General features: G+C 49.4%; 1 protein-coding gene across 3 annotated transcripts in view; it reads right to left on the minus strand.

Moving 5' to 3' along the window:
* The window catches only part of LOC127291783 (uncharacterized protein At4g15970), a 93,238-nt gene extending 76,633 nt beyond the window's left edge, over positions 1–16,605 (minus strand). For 2 of the 3 annotated variants that reach the window (XM_051321107.2, XM_051321104.2), the window contains exon 1: positions 16,116–16,605. In XM_051321107.2, coding sequence (XP_051177067.1) covers positions 16,116–16,454 — 339 coding nt within the window. In that variant the 5' untranslated portion in view covers positions 16,455–16,605. Of the gene's footprint in view, positions 1–14,691; positions 15,853–16,115 lie in introns of those variants that run through there. The other variant, XM_051321103.2, reaches the window with a different exon arrangement.
* Between the last annotated feature and the right edge of the window lie 264 nt (positions 16,606–16,869).

Consider the following 16,869-nt stretch of genomic DNA (forward strand, 5'->3'; position numbering starts at 1 on the left):
GCTCCGATGCGTGTGAGCAGGCGGCTGATAGCGGCCGCGGTCGCCGGATCTGGAGGCCCAGCCGATGGATGGTGAAGACACCGGTCGCCGGGGATGGGGGGCGGCCTTGCCGGCCCGCCTTGCAGGGAGCTTGGCCGCCTTGCAGTGGGCTTGGACGCACCCATTCTTTGGCTTCCTGGTCCGGACCTCGTCGGAGGTGAGGCGGAGCTGTGCGTCAAGGGGAGAGGTTGACGGCGGCCGGCGGGGATGAAGTGAGATGGAAGGAGGCGGCGCTCGGGGTTGGGTGGGGACTGAGGAGTGAGGGTTAGGGTTGGGTTCGGCCGATGGGTGAAATTGCTTGGACGCGCCCGTTCTGGTCCAGACCTCGTCGGAGATGAGGCAGCCAGGCCAAGGGGAGAGGGTGACGGCGGGGAGGAGGGAGGTAGGGTTTCTTCAGCGTGGCGATGAGATCTGTGGGAGGTAGGGTTTGGCCAGCGGGGCGGGCTGGGTCGGTTTTGCTGGCTCGGTCGCGCGCGTGGTCGGCCCGAAATCTTTAGGTGCCAATGGGAAAATTCCGCGCGGGAATTTCGGTCCATGTTCGGTGCGTTGGATCATTGCTTTGTACGGCTGAGATTGAAGTCTAGGGCTGATCCTTGGTAGGTTGTTTTCTGTCTTCTGATTGGCTAGATTCTTTGGCCTGCTAATGACGTTTTCGATTAAACACGTAACGAAGTTTTTCACCAGAACGTCATTATTTTTTAGGTTTTTGCCCCCCTCCAACGGCTCATGACGTTTTCCAGCAACGTCACTACCAAAATGTCATTGTTGGAAGGTTTTCTTGTGGTGAGATGAAGGGAGAAGCATCCGACCCGAGTCCGTGCCTGGTGTCACAGTCGAGGCAGTAATACGATGTCGGATCCGATGATCTGGATTCATCAGACCCGACAGATATGGCAAACATGGTACGGTGTGATGGTGATGATGATGGAGACGCCAGAATCGACACCGATGGGGCAGCCGATAGATCGACTGAGGCTGGCGATGAAGCAGTTGACGTAGTTGTCGATGAAGTCATAGTTTTCGCCGTGCCATAAGCGATCGGACCCGGGTGCCGAAGAACGCCACCAGAGTCGATGCGGAAGTGGACGCTCCCGAACGCCATGTCCATCCCACCGTGCAGGTCTGAGAAGGCCGAATGCGACGCGTCGGCGTGCGGAGTGAACTCGAAGGACCCGAAACGAATCGAGTTCCCCGAGTTCGGCGATGATGGAGCCAATGATGGCGGTGATGCCGGCGAAGATGTAGCCGACTCGATCGGAATAGCCGATGAAGTGCCTTGTACCAGCAGGTTTCCCACAGACGGCGCCAATTGACGAGGGAGCTCCTCGGCAATGCCCACCATGAGGGGCTTAGGGTTGACGGAATCCTGCAGGCTAACACGAGACATCGGATACCAAATGAACAGGGAGAGAGATTTACCCAGGTTCGGGGCCCTCGATGAGGTAAAACCCTTACTTCCTGTTTGTCTGATCTTGATTTATCGAGTAAAATAGGTTACAATGGGGTAGCCGATAGACTACTATGGTGATCTCATCGGGAGGCAAGGATTCTAGGGTTTGTGTATGCTAAGTTGCGATGGTTTTGTGTGTTGTTGTTCGGGTGTTCGGCAGGCCCTCTCCTGGCCGTATATAGCAGGCCAGGTCCCGAGAGTCCTGTCCAAACTCGACTAGGTTACAATGAGATCTAATCTAATCTTTCCTTTTTTGACATCTTCTTGCCTTATTCATCAAGAATTCATCTTCTGGTAGGTTTCCTCAGTTGCAACCGACGTACGGGCCCACCTTGGTCTTGGACAATCTTCATGGGCCTCTAGTTGGGCCAAGGGAGGTAGACTAATGTCGGGTACCCGAAGGGTAATGCCCACATCAATTCCTATTCCATTCGCAAGATTATGATGATGTTCTTGATTGTCTCCATGTGTGAGTAGTCCACTCCGTTCTTGGGGGAGATGGAGAAACCCTAGTAGTATTATAATATGAATGAAGATAATCTATAGCTTTGCACTATGATTGTATGTTAGTTTTCTCTTGTGTTGTTGCATGAAGTCGACCATGTAACATTTGCCTAAGGGTCACAGGAGGGAACTACCTTCGGAAGTTTGATAGTGTATACGGCGGGAAGTGACATACATTGTGTGGTGCATTATTGTACGGGATAAGGGGATAAGAAGGGACTCACAATGCTTAACAAATAACCACGGGGTAATCCCTTAATTGTGATGGATCAATAGGTGGCTTGTCGAAGGTCATTGCGGTGGTTATTCAGGGATATGTTATGAGATACATAGTCCAGCTTCGAGCCCTTCCCACATACAACGAGGGCTAAGATATGAATTATCTAGTTTGTGTTCTTAGTTAATACTAGAGGTGGAACCAACAACCCCCGAGAATATTTTTAGTATTATTGCAGTTCAAACGTAATCTTTAGTTGTATTTTCATTCTTAAATTTCAGTTATTTACTCTACAAAAGCACCCTTTAAAACCCATTTAAATTAAAACCTTCGCTTGAGATTTGAGACAGCTTTAAGTGATTTTAGATAAATAGCAACAAGGGGCATTAAGATCACTACTAGTAGCTCCTCGTGGTTCGATACTCTTATTTCGAAACTAGCTACATCTGATATGTGTTCTTGCAGTTATCAGCATGTTAAGGATAAAGCGCATGTCGGATTCTTTGTCTAAAAGACGCTTACTATGTTGGTTTAGGCCAAAGTAAAAACTATTCAATAGCATCCAAACTCTTAGCATGTACATGTTCTAAATTGCATGTGAATTTTTTAAGTATTCTCCAAGCTTGAAGGACACTCTCCTTTTCTAGTTGCTTAAAGTCATACATGAGCTTGAAATGTTCAAGAGTGCACTCACCAAATTTTTCCAGGAATGAAGCTCTCAAATTAAACCAGTATTTATCTTTTGGAGGCACATTTTCATACCATATAGTAGCTGCCCCGGTCAAGGAATGTTGGAACAACTTCAGTCTTAGTACTGCAGGGTCTATATTGAGAGTCTCAATTTTAGCACAAAGTTCATCAAAAAATTTAACATGAAGTTTAGCTGCTGTAGCATTCCCATTACCAACTCTTGAATTGTAGATAGTTATCATTATCTTAGGATCAATGTGGTATCTAAAGACCCTTGTGTTCACAACATGGCTGCAACCCCCTGTTGCCACTTTTAATTTTTTTTATTGTTTGTGCATAGCTGATACTAATTTTTATGAAAAAGAACTAGAAAGCAAAGACTAAAAACAAGACAAATAAAATACAATGCAAAATCTAAAAGAGATAAGAGAGCTCACAGCGGTGCAACCTCCCCAAGCTTAGGTGTTTGCAATAGGTTGATGAAGAAAGCAACGACGCCAGAAATGGTCTATCTATTACCTTGTGTGTTGATGTACTTACAGCTTGATGAGGATGCGGCTGTAAGATGCTCTTCCAGTTCCCCGGCAATGGTGCCAAAAAATCTTCTTGATGGAGCTTGACAACACCAGCAAAAAGGTCTTGATACGTTGGAACTCCAAGTGCAGAGTGTGTAGTCTAGGAAGCAATTTTTCCCACAAGGGTGAGTCGATGGTTATATCGAACTCTCGGGGAACTGCGCAAAGAGGTATCTCTCCCTCTCTTCTTCTAGCAATCCTGCAAAGTAAAATAAAGCCTTGTGTCCCCAACTCCACCGTGTGGTTGTTAAGCACAAGGTTTCATGTAAGTAAATAAGACACAAGTAGTAATAAAATAAGTAAAACTAGACAAAATAAAGTAACTAAGTAAAAAACAGTAAAAAGGTTGATTGTTTTTGGGGTTTTGTATACAAATAGGATAAAGTAAATATTTTCTATTTTTGGATTAAAATAATGTAGCAAATAATAAGTAAGATAAAAGCAATATAAAGGTGTTTCTTACGATAAAAAGTGGACTGGTGTTCATGGGTTCACTTGACTATTCTCTCTTTTAGGTTGTAGTGGACAATAACAATTCATCAATGAGATATGAAGAGCAAAATAATAACATGTGAAAAATACGCATTCATATGGGCATCACGTCCTAATATAGAGATGATGCAACACATCTCTCTTATACTCCACAAGAAAAGGAAAACTTCATGCAATCTTGTATTAAGAATTAACAGAGCATAGCCATAAGTACTTTGACATGATGTTTGAATATCAAATATGCTACCTTGAACAAACAAGATCATCACTTTTGTCACGTGACGAACATAGCACATGCATTCACTTTATCCCTAGCGAGGTAGCAAAAGAAAAGGCAAAACTATAATAGATCATGAATTTGTTGTCACTATTCAATCACTAAAACCATGCTACTCTATCTAATACACACATCACCCCACACACGCTCTTGCATAATAGTTGGATCAAAACCAATACTTAAGAATGGGGTACATAATATGCATCTATCAATACATCTTGCACATAATATGATCAGATCTCATAGCACAATATCATAGAATAAGGATCCACCACATAGGTATTATAGATATGGCCATAATCATGTTGGGAAGCTCATATGGCACTAAGAACTATGAAGAACATGAGAGAAATAGATCAAACTACTGCCATAAACCTGTAGTCCAGAGGTGGACTAGTCCCCCTTGATCATCGTGATGATGATGAAGACGTTGGAAAAGGTGGAGATCCCTCCGGCGGCGGCTCCGGTGGAGTTTCCCCCCTCCAATTTTCGCTGCTGCAGCCTCTGTTTTTGTGTTTCTGTCTTCTGCGGCGCTCTCCTCCCGAGAACTCTTCGGGGGTCATATTTATAGTTATTTTTAGGTCAAAATACGTCGGTGGGCGGAAAGATCACCCGATTTGGACGATCGACGGCTAAAAAAGGTCAGGTGGCGCGACCTACAAGTCTGGGCGCGCCACCTGGGCTCTTTTGGACCCCAGGCTCCTCCAGGCATGCTTCTAGGTCCCAGGGTGCTTCTCCCGATGATAAAATAACGCTCCAGAAATCTTAGCTCAATTTGACTCCGTATAGGTCTCTGAAAGTGAAAAATACACAAACAGGGAATTCCTGTTCTGCAGATTATAAACCAGATAAAGTGGATCATTTGTAAATCCCCATAAATCAATGTAAAACATGGTATTATCATCATATATGTTGCAAATATGTGGAAATTCAATATGATAAAGGACAAAGTTCATGTATGCATTTTACATGCATCACACTCCTTCAAATCATGGATCACTAAGCAAAAAACCTAATCGCCACCAAGACTAGAACCACCATTACTAGTCCTCAGATCTCGGTTTATATGCCAATCTCCACAACTGTGTTCACCATGGGACTAAAGACATGTCCCATGATGGCAACAGATTGCAAAGCTTCGCATCGCTTCCTCTGAAATCAAATAGTCAGGAAAAGCATGATTGCGTGAGACCGAATCTCCTCCGGTCCATTGGGGATCGCCAGCGTAGCCTTCCGTAACTTGAAACTTTGACCAGATCAATGAAGACATGCATCAAGCAGATCTTCATCATGGCGTGAGAGAAATCCTATGAACAAACCCCCTTTATTCGAAACCAAGACGACAATCCCCACAACCGGCCATCACCGTTTACCAGACCCACCGGAACTAGGCCGGCGGATCAAGGGTGGAGGATCTGGATGGGACCCAAGATCCACAACACCGCATGTTGGAATTTTGCCTAATATAGGCCCAACCCATATAATATAATCCAAAATTCTCGAAAATCCCAAAGGCCCAATTGGCCCATTCATGCTTGGCAAGGGGTCGGACAAAAGTTTAGTCCCACCTTGCTAGTTTAGAGAGAGTTGGACCTCCTTATAAGGGGGTTGCTCCACTTGTGGTATGAGCATGAGAAGAGAACTCCTACACATGCACTCATCCTCCTCCGCCGCTCGCCTCATCATGACACAAGCCGCGGTTTGCAGGAATACCTCAAGCCGAGACTTTTCTCCTTTTTGCCACTCATGAATGGAATTTGAATGGTTCCAAAAGCTGAAACGTTTTTCCTGTACTGTACAATGAATACATATGCATGTTCAGTTCGTTTTCTGTCCCTTTGTTTCCTCTTCCAACGCTGCATGTTCACCTCCTCCTATGTGCCTACAAAAGAGAGGCCGCTCCTCTCCAAAAATACACACACGAAAACGCATACGCCACAACCTCCTGGTTCCAAAGCTTTGCGCTGATCAAGGTCTTCCCATCCCATCTTGCGGCGTGCACCGCGAGTTAGGACAGTAGGCCTCCGAAACCCCGCCTTTGTGATCCTGTACGGGAGATCGGCGATAAGGTTTTAGGGGAGCGCTCTACGCGACTACTGGCTTCATCTTCATCACGGACTACTCAGATGAGTTCTTCCTCGACGAGGACTTCTTCCCGGACATCAGCAGGCTCTACGACAACATGGGCAACAACACCGGCAACGTGAACGGATCTTCTTCCCCTATCCCGTATGTTCTTCTCATTCTCCTAGTTAAGATCATGGTGCTTTTTCTAGTTCTAGTATTTTGTCTAGAATTGGCTTTCTCACACTCTCTGTTAGATGGCATGTCTAGTCTGTTTCTTTTAATTCTAGCCATGTTTTTATCTACTGTTTTTCTTGGTTAATTTGTACGCAAAATTGCTTATATTTCCAACACCTCTTCCGCAAGATCGCACCGAAGTGCATCGTTAGAGAAGTGGATCAGCGCCACCGCCTCGACCAGAGGACTCCGACCCGGCCGACGCGCTGGACGGGAGGTGCTCACCCTGCCCCAGCCGCGCTTGAATGTTATCGCCGTGATCTATCCCAGCTCCATCTATGCTGAGGCCTGTCGCCGCCGCGAACGAGGCCGGCGACAGCGGCGGCGAGGATCTACACCGGAGAGGAGCTTTTTGGTGGCGGCTAGGGTTGGCCCCGGTGCCGGTCCACCGGTATCACAAATGCTCTTCGGTTTAACTGTTTTTTGTTTAATACAAGGCAAAAGCTTTGCTCAATCTACTATTAATTAAGGAGAAGAGAATTGTCCTATTAATTAACGAAAAATCGGGCAAAATGCCTCAAGAAAAGCCACATGCGGATTATTTTGGAAGGCAATCGATACCTTATGACGGGCAGGCTCTAACATGAGGGGATAATAACACTATGTTCTGCGTTAGCCGAGTTATGCATTCGATTAGAAAAAAGCAAGTTATTTTACAAGTTATTTCACAAGATCATCGGAGGGTTTAACCAAATAGGCACAAACAAAAAAACACGACCGTCATAACCTGATGGTGGTAATCTACCCCTGCAATGTTGAAAGCACTACATGTCGCAACGCAACAGTAATCCATTCAACTACACCGAATTCCTCGAAATAGGCTTTCGCCCCGCTATATTAATATAGCAACAACCCGATACAACTTGCTGGGCATCAGCACAAGCACGCCCAAAAGAAAACATAAAAGAAAGAAAAGAGAAAGAATGTCGACATGGTCGGATCAACAAAAAACGGAGATGTCTCGCAGCCGTTGCGCCCTCCGGAAATTTCCACCATGCTCCTAGCACTCTTGAACGCCGCGTACCAAGCAGCACCTCCATGAAGGAATGCGACAATGACGACGCTGCTGCCCGGACGGATCCTAGGGTTTCCCCCGGTACACGCAGGGCAGGGGAGGAGGGCTTCACCCAACGCCCTTCAGGAAGGTAGGGTGGCGCCCTCGGGCGTCACCATGTCGGTGTCAGCCAAGCCGACAGGGATTTCTCCCGACCCTCGCAACCCCGCCCGGACGCGCCGTCGTGCTCCACCATACATGTCGCCCACCAGCACGCGCCACCACGGCCTTGCAGACACCACCGCCGTCTCACCGTGGCAAACGAAACGGGACCAAGAGGATCAAGGAGGACCAGCCGAGAACGAGAGACAGCAGGTCGGCAGACAAGCTGGAGGGACCCGCCTCCACCGCCGCCTGCGAGCACCGGCCGGACGCATCGACAGGAGCAAACCAGGCCCACCTGGCCCGACCGAACCAGAGGGGTTCGTGAAGCTCCTGTCTTCGCGCTGCAGTACACGTGCCGCCAGCACCGCTGCACCCAGCCCAGGCCGTCTCCTCTCACCGCCGGAAGCAGCAAGAGCACGACCCGGCCAGCCCGGACCCAGATGGGCCCCGAAGGGCCCAGATCTGGGCCAGGCAGGCGCCAGCCCTAGCCACCCCACCGCCCCGCAACCAAGCGGTTGCGTCGCCGTCACCCTGCCACCCGACGTCGCGCCGCCCCGGGATGCGCCGTGGCGCCACCCAGGAAGACCCTCCACCGCCGGAGCCGAAGCCGACCTGAGCGCACCGCCGCCGGCCGAGGAGACCCCGCGTCTCCCCTCCACGCGCGCGAGAAAGGCTGCTCCGCCGCCGCCGGCACCGAACGGGGCTTTGCCCGGCGGCCTGCGCCGACGGCGGTGGCTGGGGAGGCCGGAGGAGGGGGGCGAGGGGGCGCTAGGTGTTGGGCACCCTCCTGCCGCCCGTGGGGAGCGGCAGCAAGGGCCGGGGGAGAGGAGGGGTGGGGGTCGGGGGCGGAGGCGAGGAAGGCCTGGCGGCGGCGGCGGCGCGACGGGGCGGAACCCTAGTCGCCTTCGCGTCGCGGGAGCCCTTCCGATAGTGGCGACCTTACTGCTCAGAACGTGGTAGCGCGCCGACCAGGGCTTCCCTCTGAACGCACTAACAACGATCAACTACACCGAATTAGACTAATGAAAATTACGAGAGCCATGTATGTACGGACTGCTACTGCCGCATCATGTGCAACAGCAACTACTCGCTTATAATTTGCTGCAGCTAGCTGCTGGATGCGCAACCTGTCATTCTTGGCCTTTTCTTCGATCTGCACTCTGCATATGGAAGGTTCTTAGGGCACAGTGCTTCGGCTTGTCCTGCATTCATTGGTTAATTCACGCGGAATCTTGATTGTGAACGTACCGCTAGAAGTGCTAGCCTAGGCTAGTGGGCTGAACGTCCTGGAAGTACCAGTACTGTAGTACCATGCATCATCAGTTCATAATACATTCCTGTACTTACTGTACTAGTTAGCTAGCTCATCGTGTTAGGTCCATCTACCACCTGTTGAGTTCCCTGATTTGTACGGTTCGTTGATTTGATTGGCAAGGAATTTCTTTGCGCTATTTGATTTAGTAGTTCAACTACCTGTTGTGTCGTTACTACGTAATTAAACATGCATTCTATCACTCTGTTCCATAATAATTTTAGTTTGCTAAAACGGCTTATATTAGGAAAATCCATCTTTGATCTCGGGCACATCTGCTCACCTTATCTGAGCCGCAAACTGCCGTGGAGATTGGCGGTACATTGATGTAGTCCGTCTCGTATCTGTCCCTACCACTGCTGCTGCAGTTCTTCTCGGGCCCATCCATGCGACCGTTGTAATTGAATCCGTCGCCAGTTTAACAGTCGGTGCATGAAATCATGGACGGACTGTACCGCGAAGCAATGTTTATGTGCCAGCCCATGCGATTGCAATGTTTATGTGCAATCTAGACGGCATGCATTGAAAATTCGAAATACAGCGGTGACAAGTGTCACCTTGCACCTGACCATCCATGTCCACAGTTGCTGTCACAGCTACTAGTTTGCAGAGCTATATGGCGAACCAAGAGCATCTCCAGTCGCGTCCCCAAACCGTCCCCCAAAGTGATTTAGATGCATTGGACAGAAAAACGTTTCCAGCCGCGTCTGCCAAAGCCCATTTTTGTCCGGCGCGGTCCGATACGGTGTCCGGTGCCTCGAGCCCGTCCCCACCCCACAGGGGATGCACCGGGGACGCCGGACGCACCGAAAAGCGAGGCGAAGCGACGCGGGCTCGACCCGTCAGCGGCTCGGAAGCCTAAAACCCCGTCGCCTACCTTTGGTCAAGCGACGTTAATGGCATCTCAGTTTTCCCAAGCGACGCAGGGACGCGTCTCGTCGTGCATGGCCGCGTGGCCGTCCGCGCCGGCGTTATTGTGTGCAACTACCCACTGCCGCCGATGTATATTTAAGAGGCCCTGCGGTTCGTCCCAATCTCTCACCGCTCCCAAACCTTCTCCTCGCCGCCCCCAGATCGTCTCCTTGTCGCTCCAAGCAATGTCGTCCTCGTCCTCCCGCAATATCGCCGCGGCGAACGGCTTCGGCCGCGGCAGTCTAACCATGAAGGAGGCGTGGGTGCTGTACCACGCGGGATATCCGTCCCGCCGGACATGCGCCTACCAAGCAGCGGCGGTTGGAAGACGGACGTGAACGGTATTGGCGTCCCGCCGCCGCCGACGCCAGGGACAGAGCGCTGGAAGGACGCCATCAGGGCTCGGCGGGCTGAACTCACCACCCAGGAGCGGGCGGATCCGACCTGGGCGGCGAAGAACGACGACCACTAGTGGGCCACGTACTTCAAAGCCAAGTACAACGTGGAGATGCGCAGCACCACCGGCCTCGTCGGTGGGCCGAACAACTGGAACAGGGACGGGCGCGCTGCTTTCTGGGGCGTTCCGGGGCGCACCCTCGACAATGTCATCCGCGGCATCCGCAACGGCGCTCCAAGGTTGGAGGTGCCTCCCTCACCGCCACTGTCTCCCATTGCGCAATGGCAGCCGAGGAGGACCACATACTCGTCCTCCTCGAACTCTTCTTCCTCGGGACCGGCCCAATCGACGCCGTCCTCGTCGTACCGCTCGGCGCCCTACACCGTCCCTAATCGCGTGAAGGAGGAGCCGGCGACGCCCAATCCGAGGCGCGGCGGCAGCAAGAGAGGCGCGGCGGCGCTCTCCTCATCCCGAAGCCGGAGTTGAAGGAGGAGCCGGAGGAAGCGGCGTAGGAGGCGCTGCTCGCGGAATACGAGCGGCAGCAGCGCCTCATCGCCAGCAGCGACAACCCCGAGGACTGCCTAGGGCTGCAAGCGGCGTTCTTGGCATCGCTCAATGACAAGGATGCCTGGAGGGGCGACGCCGAGACGGAGATCGCCATGTCCATCCACGACTCCGGCAAGCTGCTCGTGGACCTCACCGACGACGGCGAGGCAGGGCCAAGCGGCCTGGTGAAGAACGAGCCCGTCGACGAGCCCGACGAGCGCGTCAAGCAGGAGGTCGTCACCGACGACATGTACAATTTTCACCAGTACTACGACGCCTCCAACCGCCGCAAGTACTTCTAGATTAGGTTTAGTTTAAATTTAATCAAATTTCGTTCGAATGTATATAATATATGCCAAGACTGAAACCGGAAGGGCACCATTAGTGACCGACTAGTTACGGAAGGCCCACAAGATTCTGTTCTACAGGTCTAGAATTACATTCAATTCGGTGCGGAAGGCCCAGATAGAAGGCCGTCTACCAGCCGTTCCTCCGTCACCAATCAGGCCCATCGTATCTGTCCAGCCATACGATTCTGGCCCACTGTATCTGCTACCAACGTCAGAGTAGGCTCGGATCCACATAGAAAACTATCGTGCACGATATCGGCCTCAGGTGAGCTCGAGTGCCAAATCTCCTCGTCCCTTATATTATATAATAAAAGTAGTATTTCTTAAAGATTTCAGGTCACCATTTTCAGTCTGGCTACAAACAACTTACACAAACAATTTATACTGGATCACGATTCTATGCGAAGCAACTGTCATGCATGAGTAAGTACATAGATGCTGGCTTGACCTGAAATCGGGAGTAGAATTGTAGCTATCTTATTTCGGACATATTGGGGTATTCATGCATGAGAAGATTGCCTGAATTCAACCGCCACCGTCTCCAGCCCTTAACTAATTCCAACGCTTAACAACACACGATCAGTCTCGATCGTTAGGTGAACAATCGCTCTAGCTAAGCTTCCGCACGCTCGATCACGAATAGTCAGTATACGAGCGGTGTAATTGCTTACCTCGGCCATTAGCGAGGTACCCGTGTCCCACGGCTGCGACGGCGGGTCGACAAGTTTCTCTGTCAGACGAAGTACGTATTGACAACGTTTGAAAACCCATGGATTGCGCTCGAATTTAACAGGAGCCACGCTCAATTTTATTACTCCCTCCTATTCATATTAGTTATTACTACCTCCGATTCAAGGAATAAGGCGTCCTCGTTTTACGTGCTTTTTGTTTGACTAAGAATTACTTCAAATATATAAAGATTGTTTGTATGAAATTAACATAATTAGAAAGTGCTTTTCAGTACGAATCCAACGATACTAATTACATATAATATAACCAAGATATTGTTGCTCAATTTTTATGGTCAAAGTTCGCCTTGGAATACGCGTGCGCCTTATTCCTTGGGACGGAGGTATCTAATATACTAAAATATGTTAAGATACATCTATTTATATTTGAGATAATTAGTATGAAGTGAAGGAAGTAGCAATTACATTGAGGGAAAGCGAGAATTTTAGTTTCCCAGAGCGAACGCATCCGGGGCCATCAGATTTTAGATTTTATAAAGTACAGTGAATGTCGATTTTTAAAATAAACTGCCATGTGGCAAGGTTGCCGAGTCCACACAAAATTATACCGGGCAACTCAGTATGTGACCGAGCCATACCTCCCTATTAGGGCTGTACAAGGTACTGACCCGCACTTTGTGCTCTCAGGTGCAGGTGCACCCTATATACTCCAAAAAATATAGTAATTTTAAAATAAGTATAAAAAAATTCGAATCCTTTTGGGAATCAAAGATAATCCGGTATTGTACTCGTATAAAATTGTTTGGCCAAGAAATGATTCACATTGACTTCAGGCAAAAAAAAAAACAAATCTATGACGAATATAGCGTGAATAGTACTTTAATATAGGACCTTCATGTCCGTTTTTTCACCCAGGAAACAAGAGAAGTTATTCCATGGTGAATCTTTCGTATACGAGTACAATACATGATCATCTTTGATTCCCAAAAAGATTTGAATTTTTTTGACCTTTTTCTGAATTACTAATTTTTTTTTAAATATAGGGTGCGCTTGCTCCCAGGTTCACCAACGTATTTTCGATGTACAAGGTGACTCTTAGAAGAGGCGCTATGTTACTCTTCCTGGCAGTTACGCTTAATTTCATGCCAATCTAGGGATTCCATTTTGCCTCGCCGCAGAAGTATGCGCCAGGAGCTTAAATATGTGTTGGGCGAGTAAGCTTTTTTTTCCCTTCCCCATAAAACTAATCTACCAGCCGCTGGCGCTATTTAAATGCGAAAATCTATTTGGCGCCTGAATTTAACCTTTTTCATTGGGATTCATGACGCTTATCCTTATATGTTACTATAATTAATTTCCTTTTTGGTACTCAAGCGCCAAGAATATGCCGTCAAGGAAGAGTAGTGTGCCATGCTTTGGCGGTGGCAACTCCCAGATCGCATCTTGGAGGTTTGTCTGGGTGGCGTCGGGCGGACCAAGGTACCATGGTGTGATCGGGGTCATTTCAGGCGAAAGCCTAGCGCTCCGGAGCCAACGGTAGCGATGCATGCGGGTGACATCACCCTCTTGGGGACGTCGTTGTGGTCCCCACGCCACATAACTCTGCGTGAAAACCCTTGGCCGTCTTTGGCCTCGGTGATGGCGGCGCTTTTGGATCATCACCCTCTTGGGACACCGACGTGGAGCTCCAATACGTTTCGGTCGTGTCATGCTGATATCAATAGCTGAAGCTACCGGCCGGCTAAATGGCCTTCCTTCTCTATTGGGGAGCAGCACTGGAAATGCCTTAGTGAGGAGGATCAATTACAACATTTATGCTGAGAGGGTCTTGTCGACTTGGGGTTTGGGATGGTGGTGACGGGTCTCGCTGGAGATGGGGAAGGGGGGTGGGTGTTAGAGGGCGGTGAAGGACTAATGGAGGTGGGGGCTTGGGCGGGGGGGGGGGGGGGGGAGAACAGTGTCACTGGCTGCAGGTGGCGGGGGTAGTGGGGTTGTGATGGAGTAGATGTCGTGGACCCGGTGTTGGGAAAGAAAAAGACCTTAGGAGCGGCGTTGTTGCTGGGCCCAGCCCACTATGCACTCAATGTGGATATCAGTCACTTCGCAGATACAAAATGTGTTGAATAGGAGCTCACCCATATTGACATGGCCAGTTCACAACGCAAGGAATGATTACGACCTCGTCAAATCTAAATACCCCATATATGCCTTGAGCTACTGAGTTTTATTGTTTTGTTTTTGTGAGTGCATATGTTGTTTCTAATCAATCAGACACTTGTAGTTTTAGTTTTCAAAAATGATACGTAAAATGAAGACATCGTGTATTACCCAAATTGAGACGACGATAGGACATTTCACTTTCTTTCACAATATTTCTGACTACTCAACCACTACCAAAGGGGATTACTTGGCCATTTTCTCCATCGAGTGTGCTACCAGCAAGCACAGACTGGTGATTCTAAATGGAATATAGGGAAGGGGAGCAATGATTCTGTTAATGTGAGAAAGAATAAAGGCTTTTGTTGCGATTAACCGTTCTATCAAATAAGCAAATTGTCAGAATGACAAAACTATTTGTTCGCTCACAAATCCAAATTATCTTAAAGAATGGAAGGATATGCAAAATTTCAATGGTTGTTGGACATGATTTGGTCCAGCCTAGAATTAATAATCAAGAATTTTCCCTATCGCTGAGGTTGGAGCTCCCTCCTTGAGTGACAACTGGCATGAACTTGAGGAAATCACGATCTTAGAAGCGAGGTGATTGAGCTTCCAAGCGAAAGAAAACTTGCACAATTCAAAATAAAGAGAGAAGAATATTTACATATGTTTCAAATTTATGTTGGCACTAATGCTTCGCTCTAACATAACTTACTATGTTCATGAGTATGCATAATTCATCGATAATTACAGTGAAGGGCACATATACAGAATATGAGTATAACTTTTTTTTTCAATAAAGAATATATGAGAATAACTTAACCTAATGGTAGATTGAGATGCTCCTGCACGCCTCTCTCAAACTCAATCTCCTAAGCTTAAACTGGCCGGCCTGCACGCGATTGACGACAATCGTCACTTGATGCAGGCGCCGGGTACGGTCCAATTTGCCTTATGCTTCTCCCAGTGCGGCATCTTCGTATAATTCTTCCAATCATCCAGCACCCCCCTCAGGTCCCTCATTTTGTTCTTCAACCCAACGCAACAATTCGCGTGCATGGTCACAATCTTCCCCAGATCCTTCCCGTAGCTACAGAAGCCGCCCACGTACGCCGGGTCCAGGTACCGCAGCCGGACCCCGAGCTCCGCCACCAGCCGCTTCTTGATCATGTTGAACACCGGCTGCTCGTTCGGCGCCCCCGGGTACCTGCCCCTGGACTCGTGCCACACCTTCGTCATGGCGATGGTGCGAACATTGGGTTTCACGTGGAAGAGCCCCGTGTTAGGGAAGTTGCCGAGGTTGTCGGGGTCACCGAAGTAGCCGTCGGAGGAGACGGTCATGTCGGCGTAGGCGGTCACGTGCTTGAACGGGTCGCGGAACCATAGGATGTCGACGTCGGTGAAGAGGAACCCGTAGCCGAGCTCGAGCACCCGGCGCTGGAGCCTCAGCTTGCTCCACACCATCTCCAGCCACTCCTTGGAGCCGAAGAACTTGGCCGAGGTGAAGTTCATGTGGACTCCCGGCATGGTGTAGTGGTAGCAGTGGCGGTGCACGGCCTGGCACCGGGCGTGGGCTGCCGGGTCCATGGCGACGACGAGCACGTGCGGGAGGAGCCGCGCCGTGCCGTCGCCGACGCGGAAGCTCTCGAGGAAGAGGTCCAGGAGGGAGCCCGGCGCCGCCCAGGCCTGGTTCACGCACGTGATGATCACGTTCCGGTCGTCCATCGCCGCCAGCGCCACCGCGGCCGCCAGCCCTCGGAACTCCTCCGGCTCTTGCGTGCTCTGAATAATCAACATTTACTGTTTTTAGACGCCGCGCGGTCTGATATGATTAACGATACATATACTAACTAACAACTGCATTTGTCTGACTCGCAAAAATTTATTAGACCAACAAAGAAGGTTGGTTACTAGTTAAATTCACATGACTAGTTGGTCAATTACAGTTGGTACAGTTACGCTGTACTGCAAGTTGTACAGCACCCTGAATTTGCTCCTGGAAAAAGCAGAAAATTTGGTTACAAACCTGAAGTGATTAAACTAACCTCTTCTTTGCGATCAGTGCGTGGAAAATGACTTAGAGCGGCGGGATGATCAGTAGGAGTTGAATTGGCCTTCAAGGTCGCATTAGCCTGATGAACATGATGATCTTCTGCACCTACAGTCGGCGCCTGATTGACTGTACGTGCTGCTGTGCCGTTGAGGCGGTGGTGGTCTAATGATCTCGAGCCTGAGAAGTGCCCCGCCAACCTAGCGCGGCTGAGCCCCGCAGCAGGCGCCCGGTACTGGACGAGCATGATGACGGTGAGCGCGGCCACGGCGCCAAGGACGAACGACACCGCCTGCCGTGCCGTGGCTTCCGCTACCATGGCCTTCCCCGTCATAGATCACTAGCTAGTGATCGAACCGATGGTGTGTCCTGGTTCGGTATGCTAGACAACTAGAGTACTACCGAAGTACACTGATCACTCACCTCACATGAATGATCAGTAAGTACTATAGATGATAGGATTAGCTAGGCAGGACTAACTGGAGTATATGAGGTGTTCCGGGACCTTAAATAGGCGGCTCCGGCCATCCCGCCGGTCCCCAGGGGGCTCCCATGAACATGACGTCGACTCGCCCTTAAACAGGAGGACCAGTAGCATCTACTAGACTCCATCCTTGGGCTGCCCTGCTGACCTGAAATCAAGCAATACAATATGAGAAAAAGTCACCAACTCCCACCCTTAGTTTTGACATTTTTGTCAACTTTTAAGTTAATTTACTCTCAATTTTTGGATATTCTAATTATATTTT

The sequence above is a fragment of the Lolium perenne genome, chromosome 4 (genome assembly GCF_019359855.2).
Source record: "Lolium perenne isolate Kyuss_39 chromosome 4, Kyuss_2.0, whole genome shotgun sequence".
NCBI lineage: Eukaryota > Viridiplantae > Streptophyta > Magnoliopsida > Poales > Poaceae > Lolium > Lolium perenne.